An 8,465-nucleotide genomic window follows, 5' to 3' on the forward strand; every position below is an offset into this window, starting at 1 on the left:
TTCGATCCATTGCGAGCGTTTGTGCTTCGCTCAGTCTGATGTTTGCCATCGCCAAAAAGTCGGACAGGCTGTCGGACCATCGCTTCTTCGGTCGGCCATGGGGTCGCTTCCAACCAGCTTCCGTAGGGTCAAAGTCAAAGATTATCTTTGCGGTAAGTGCAGGGGCATTCGAAGTAGGTGTCCGAACCATGGAAAAGTACACTCAGATGCTTGGATAGAAAACCAAGATTGCTTGGTGAGCTGCAGCAGCTTCTTATTACTCATGAAATCAAACCACCCTAGACCTTTGATCCTTCTAAGACTATCTCAGGCTCTACAATTTCCTCAGATGGATCGCTTCTGCCCGAACTACAAACAAGGGTATCCAAAGCGTCCTCTGCCGTAGGTCGGCTGAACCGTCATCTTTGGCGAAAACCGAACATTAGTCGTTAGTCTATATGGGGGAGGAGGGAAATCAGAGACAATTTATTATGATTTTTCCACTGAAACGTATTTTCAAAATATAAGGAGGATGTAATTATGTCACCCCCTGTGCAATTGCCCAAGAGGCAATCAATGCCCCAGTACAAGTAAGGAGTCAAGTTAGGTTTTGACAGGAACAAAATCACCCTTACGGTCTAACTTCACGTCGTAGCGACCAGTCTTCTTCGCTTGATGACATTTACTATCTTTTACCAGAAATTAGCTCAAGAGGATTTTCAAGCACTAGTTACAACAAAGAGCATTCCCAGCACGATTAAGAAACAGCAAAAAGCATCGCTATTACATTTTTCTGGTTTATGAGAAACAATGTACAGATATACATGTACATATTTCATATGCACTTCTGACTTTAACATATATTATTCAACTTTAATGTTGCACATACAAAATCAAAATTCTGAAAAAAAAGTAGAAAAGAAAGTTCTGTGGCGATTGTAAGGTATTTTTCACTTAGGAGAATTTTAAGGCTACTGATTTTTTTTTTTCTTTATGATTTTCGTGACTTTTCATAAATTGCATAAATTGCGACTTTCATTTCCAGTTCTCAGAAAATAACATTTTCTGTTATAATATTTCCATGCACTTCTAGCTTTAACATATATCATGCATTTTCAATATCGCAGAATAAAAGCTCGGAATTCCGCAAAAAAAGTTGCAAAGAAAGTTCTGTGGCATTTATAATATATCTGTCACTTAACAAAAGTATACAGCTACGGTTTTCCATTAACAAGTTTGTTGATCTTTGCTTTTTCTTTATGACTTCTTTTCATAATTTATGTACACCACGTTTTTCTATAATTACTATATTACTATATTTTTACTATATTTTACTATATATATATATATATTTTACTATAAAAATTACTATATTTTTTTTATCTTTTTACGAAATTACCTTCTCCGAGCGAATTCCTGTGTTTGTAACATTAATTATAGATAACAATCAATTAACTATAATTACCATCTTTAAAGTGGCAAAAACAACCAAAAAAAAGGAGAAATTGATGAAAGTAATTGTTATCAATCTTTTCTATGGACAGCCATTACAACAATTAATTATATTAAACGATATTTTTCTTCTGCAACAATTTATAAATTTCTAACTTAAATCGACTCAGTTATTGATTTAAATATTTGCACTATACAAGGCAAAGTGACTAAGCTGTTTTTCAACAGCAAAGTGTTATCAAGACAAACGAGAAACAAAATATCAATCTTTGTCATTCTCAAAAAAAAAATGTAAAAAAAAGGTGTACTTTAAACTTTCCAAGCGCTAAAACCGTGATAAAAATCCCCAGCTTATCGCTCTACTATTAGTAATTCGGAAACAATTTAGAAATAAATTAATCATAGCGTATACTATCTGGACAACAAATCATTCAGGATTTTAGAATTTCTTTGGGTCATTTTTGCTTTGCTTTTTGCTTGAGTGCATTTCCTTTGCACCTTTTTCTATCTAGACATATCTTGTCTTTTTCAAAATTTGTTTCTTTACTGGTTGGAGAAAACAATATAAATTGGGGAATAAATTTTTTTTTTTTCATTAATATACGATTCATTTTCATACACAGCGTCTAATTTAGCACAAGTTAGGTTCTGTTTCAGCATAACAAGGGAAATTTTTCTAGCTACAGGAAATTTCTGAGACTCGGATAATCTTTGAGACTCAACCCACCTCAAGTCGCAATCATATCCACTCCAACATAAATTCCAAAGATTTCTGTTTGATTAAGACCTCGTAAAACTAGTTTTTTTTAATCAACGACTCACAGACTTTTTTTCATACTATCTGAACAACAAATCATTCAGGATTTTAAAATTTCTTTGGGTCATTTTTCCATCACTTTTTGCTTAAGTGCATTTCCTTTTTCTATCTAGGCATATCTTGTCTTTTTCAAAATTTGCTTCTTTACTGGTTGGAATTTTCAGAGAAAATAATATACAGTGGGAAAAAACTTCTCTTTTTAACATTATTTTACAATTACTTTTCATACACAGCGTTCAACTTAGCACAACTTATGTTTTGTTTCAGCATAACAGGGGAATTTTTCTAACTACAGGAAACTTTAGAGACTCGAATAATTTTAGAGACTCTGCTCACTTTAAGTCGCAATCATATCCACTCCAACATAAATTCCAAAGATTTCTGTTTGATTAAGACCTCGTAAAACTAGTTTTTTTTTTAATCAACGACTCACGGACTTTTTTTCATACTATCTGAACAACAAATCATTCAGGATTTTAAAATTTCTTTGGGTCATTTTTCCATCACTTTTTGCTTAAGTGCATTTCCTTTGCACCTTTTTCTATCTAGGCATATCATGTCTTTTTCAAAATTTGCTTCTTTACTGGTTGGAATTTTCAGAGAAAATAACATACAGTGGAAAAACTTCTCTTTTTAACATTATTTTACAATTACTTTTCATACATAGCGTTCAACTTAGCACAAGTTATGTTTTGTTTCAGCATAACAGGGGAATTTTTATAATTACAGGAAACTTTAGAGACTCGAATAATTTTAGAGACTCTGCTTACTTTAAGTCACAATCATATTCACTCCAACACCAACACCAATTGACATGATTTCTGTTTGATTAAGACCCCGTAACACCAGCTTTTTTTAATCAACGTCTTACTGACAGCCCTACTACTTTTTGAAAATGAATTCCCAGATTAAATAAAAAATTCAACTAAAATTAGTAATGGATATACATGTGTATTATCTTAAATGATATACGGGTTAGAATTTTCACACTTCCATTAGTAAAAAATTCAAGAAAAAGGAGACAGATTTTAATTGATGGGAGCTTAAATCGGACAAAAAACTCAAACTCATTACAGCATCAAACCACATGAGGCCAACACGGCTGCATGTGCTCCTTCTTCAACCCATTCTATTACCTACCTTCCGTGAGGCTTGCACTTCCTTTCAATCATTTCTTTTGCTTTCTTGCTACCCCATTCAAGGACATCCCACTTTTCATCCGTTTGGTTTGCAGCTTGATTACTGACAAAAAGCAGGATTTTGGGAAACTTATTATCCACAAAGCGTCCCCAAACTATCTTAACTTTTATTTTCTAACCATTTGAGGCCAACACACCAGGCATATTTTGCTCATCTATCACAACTTGGTGAAGGCTTCACTCTTTACTCTCTTTCTCATGAAGTTCCAATTTTCTTTAAACTTGTTCTTGTGATGTCTTCCCACCTCATTCGAGGACGACCTGCTGTCTGTTTGGCCCAGGATAAAGCACAAATTTTAGCAATCTATCATCCTTCATTTGTAAAACGTGGTCTTGACCATTATTTCATTTTAGTTCAAGGAAATGGGATCCAACCCCATTTTTCGTATAAATAAATTTTACATAAATAAATACAAGTAAAATAAAACAAACATATAGATATAAATAAATTTTAATCTAAGGTCTAACAGCCGAGCACCTAAACCATCCTCAGACGATTACACTGGAAAACCTCTACCATTTCTTCGTCAGCCCTTCGACGCGTCCACGTTTCGGAGCCAACTGTTGTGCTACGTGAGTGATAAATTTGTAGGCCAAAATAGATCCCCAAAAATTGTTGTTACGTTCCAGCCTACTTCTCTTCTTCACTTGTAAGGGTTGACAGTACTTAAGAAAATATATTTATTTCTAAACTAACTTGAAAAAAAAATCCAGGTTTGACTTACTACTACTACTTTCATTAATTATCAACTTTCGCTCATAATCAAAAGGTGCCGCCTATAGCTCCTTGGCCACAAAAATCGTTGTCCTACGGGCATGACATGTGAAAAATCCTTGTCTGTACACCAGTCCCCTCCCGGAAACAAAAACCAAGGAGGAAAAAAGAAGAACCTCTTACAAAACTTCAAGGAAGGTCTGGAGCAAGGAAGGAGCTGGACCCTTTCAACGAAAAGCTTCCGGAGACATAACCGGAGCTGGGACAAAGACTGGTTGATTGACACGAAGTTACAGCCGATAGATCAAAGTGGTCGTCAGAAGTTGGTAAAACACACTGAACTAGATGAGGACAGCAAAGCTACAAACGGTCCTCCTCAATCCCACATTGACTGCAGCTTCACTTTTCACCCCTTCCCATGAAATTCCTATTTCCATTTAAACCTTTTTCCTACAACCTCCTGTTCCATTTCCCCCCTATCACCCAATTGCGGACGTCCTCGTTTTAGTTTGACCCCAGCCGTATCCCTAAGAGCACAGTTTTCAACAACGAATCATCCTTCATCTAAAAGACGCCGCCTAAGCTACTTAGTCTTTCTTTCATTATAGCCCTAGCCAGCAGAATCGATAGCATCTTTCGTAGCCAATATATTGGTTTCTGGTTTTCCAGTTTCCTGACTCGTAGGAAACTTCACACTGGGATCTTTTCCTTTCCCCGTCATTAGGTCTTTGAGCCACTGATTAAAATAAGACCGGAAAATGAGTGGCATTCAAAATTTTGCGCGCAAACGATTTAAGCTCCATGCTTTAACTTTTTGGCTTTCCACTTTTTTGAATTTGGTTAAATTCCAGCGCTTGTTCTTTATTACCCTAGCGTTTTACATATGATTTACATAACAAAAAACTTTCTATCTCCGCCTTTTTCTATTATTTGAAGCTTAGTTATACTGATGTCCAAGAGGCTTGAACTTCTTTTTCTCCTAACCTGAATATCCCTCGAAGTTTAAATACTGAGAAACTGTCGTTAGTGCCTTTTACTAAAAAGTTAAGTTTTTTCTTCTTGTTTTCATCTTTGCAACGTTTAGAGGACTTTCTTCCAGATAATATTTTTAGATTTTTTTTTCTTTTAGTTTTTTATACTTTTAATTAATAATTTTAGATTTTTTAGCTTGAAGATCAAAACTTTTGCTCAAAGAACGTGACGCGGCTCATATCCATAAACTTAAGTGGGGATATCAGAATTTGATAAAAAAAAAAAAAAAAAACATTTGGAAATGCACAGAAATATTTGAGTTCTGACATTACTTTTTTATATCGCATTAGATCCTTACGCCTTTATTATTCTTCTAATTCCTCAGCCTAAAATTTTTATTTACATACATGTGTACATACCTTACAAACCTTCTCACTGTGAGCATTTTCTATTTTGTGCAGAGGTAAAAGGCTGGAACAATCATTCACTTTTCATGACTAATACAGTCTGCCCATGCATTATTTATTCCAAGATTTTGAAATCTAAACAAAGACGAGACATTCCCTATATCGCTAGGTGTGGGAGGGGCACCGAAGTGGGAGGGGAAGTTGCCTCATTTACTCATTTACTTTATTAGGCGTTCCATTCTGATTTCAATTGATTCATCAGTGGAATGTGAAGAATATACAGTTTTTACATCCTTAGAGATGGTTTTATTAGCGGCCCTAAACCTACAATTAAGTAGATCGGACAGATGAGAAAGTGCGTAGAATTATTTTAACATACCCCATTTTCGTACTCGATAATCACAATCCAGTTTGCCTCAAGTCTAAGATACAGCTTTTGGTTCCATATACCCGAGGTCTTCTCCATCTGCAACAGACATCTCATCCCATCTGATGGATAAACCAGACCGGCTTGTGGAGAAACGGCAAATGTGGCCAAATGCTCCACTTCGTAGTTGTGGTCATCTTGTGAGTCCACTGATACTTGATCTAATGAGGAAAAGAAACAATTAACACAAAAAGACAAAAAGATGGAAATGACAAAGCATGTTAGACGAATCAATAAATAAATTTAAAAAAAATATATTACACAATAGAAAAGCTCCCCATTTGCACACTTCACAGCGCTTAATTGGAAGATGACTTAGCAGAAAAATAAAATTGAAAAATAACACAAAAAGTCAAAAATTAAAAGAAAAACAGAAGAAAAACGGGGAAACAAAACAGGGTCAGACAGAAATACGGGAACTTTTGAAATTCGTAGTAGCGGCCATGTACAGCTAGCAAAACTAGTTTCTGGCCTCAAAAATATTAGAGTTTACTTTTTTTTGCAAACTAAAAGTCTTACTTGTTATTTTTTTCGGTTCTATTTTAACATTTAAGAAAATGTCTCAAATGACATATGAACAAAGAAATAATATCTTTATATTTCATTCAACAAAATACAGAAAAAAGATGTTGTGGTAACCCAAATACAAGTGGGCTAGAGGGTCTTCATACCCTTACCCCTCTCCTTCGCCAAATCATAAAATTTTACGATTTCTCCTTTAGTTGTGTTAGCAGTATCGTAACACTGTAGTTTATTACAAATCAAGATTCAAATAATCAATCAGCAGCTCATCCAAACCTAGGCCTGCGAGGGTGCACTAGCAAAGAAGGACAAGGAAAAATAAAAAAGGAGGACATTAAAAAAAAAAAAAAAATATTTTGAGGATTAAAAAAGATGGTGAAACCCTGGTATCCAGTGAAATCGGGGTGAAAACATATATCATGTTTAACTTATCATCATCACATCAATCCATACAACCTACACACTATACAGCCAATCACGTACATATCTTTATTTTATGACCTAGAACAATATAACGATTTTTTTTATCAATAAATTAAATGAAATAACAATACAACAAAACATGAAAAGACTAAATGGTGTTTAACCCAATTCCATTTGATATATTTCAAAAGTTTACTTTTCCAGCAGCAGTCGGATAATTATATTACATTATCCCTATAACCCTTATGCTTCTGCGCATTTTTGAAAGCTGGGAGACTTCCACCTCGACACAAGCTCCTCCCTACGTGACTGTTTTGAGCTGGTGCCATTACCGTTTTTGCGGGCTTAATGACTGTTTTACCACTAACCCTGAACGTGGCATCAATATTGGAATGAAATCGATTTTAAAACATCGTGTCTAATAAAAAAAAACAGGCCTCACAGAAGGGATAACATAAGTAACTATCAAAAAAAATACGAAAGTAAAACAGATTTGAAATAAAATGTGCGATATATTTTATTGTTTTTCTTTCAAGATGCAATTTTTTCATAAAAAATAAAATTAAGTAGATATAACAAGATGCACAAAGTAACTAAAGTACAATACATAGCTTCATACAGCCTACTAACAACTCACCGCACACCTGAGGCCAGCACAGCTACGCACGCTCCTCCTCCATCCCAATCTATTCAAAGCATCTCTCTTTACACCCTCCCAGGAATTTCCCATTTCCCTTAAATCCTTTTTACGACAGCCTCCACCCCCCAACCGTGGACGACCTGCTATCCGTTTAGCCCTTGACAGTTTATTTATTCAGCAGCAACTAGATAATTTATTACATTTTCCCTATAATCTTCATATTTTTGCATGTTTTCAGATATGTGAACCCTCAGCACAAACTCCTACGTATGCGGCTGTTATTAAGCATCAAGGGGATAATAAACCACTTTGCAGTATAAATGCACCTGAATCAACTGCAGAAACTACCCTACTCCGATTTCAAATATTTTATCATTCTAGTACAGAGCACAATACCATTATCCATGAGCGTTTTTGCGGTCTGAAAGACCATTTTACCAATATTTCTGAGCATGGGCATAGGCAGCATCTTGTGTAGAGGGGGGCAGCCACTTCTGTGATGGAGGGGGAGGGTTCTTACTAATACTTCCCGAGGTCCTTTGAATATAGGTCTTTAGAAACGAGTCATTCTATATTTCGCAAAAACTCGGCCTTTAACATTTTCCATGTTCTACTTTTCCTGCAACAGTATAATATAAGAGACCCACTTTCCAACTTCCAATTTCCAGAAAACATAAACACCACAAAAGCGATTTGACACAAATAACATTATGGTTAGATAAGTTTACAGTTGGGCAAAATTAAATATCAAAATTGGTATAGGGGAGACTGGCCCACGTTTAGCCAAAGCAAACAGTTTCAATATAAGAACCTATGAGGCTTCTGGTGGAATATAAAAGATCTGACAGATGGCAGTGTATGTTTTTAAAAAGTCTGACCTTAATTAATGCTTTTGCCAAAAATACCAGATTG

At 35.2% G+C, this 8,465-nt stretch overlaps 1 protein-coding gene across 1 annotated transcript in view; it reads right to left on the reverse strand.

The window, feature by feature from the left end:
* LOC148944743 (epidermal growth factor receptor kinase substrate 8-like) overlaps positions 1-8,465 on the reverse strand; it is a 107,702-nt gene that overhangs the window by 89,457 nt on the left and 9,780 nt on the right. Inside the window, exon 2 of the mRNA XM_089100491.1 lies at positions 5,921-6,129. Within this exon, the coding sequence (XP_088956617.1) occupies positions 5,921-6,129 (209 nt within the window). The remainder of the gene's footprint in view (positions 1-5,920; positions 6,130-8,465) is intronic.

This window comes from Artemia sp. Qi Xiang Cuo, chromosome 14, assembly GCF_049724085.1.
Source record: "Artemia sp. Qi Xiang Cuo chromosome 14, ASM4972408v1, whole genome shotgun sequence".
Taxonomy (NCBI): Eukaryota; Metazoa; Arthropoda; class Branchiopoda; order Anostraca; family Artemiidae; genus Artemia; species Artemia sp. Qi Xiang Cuo.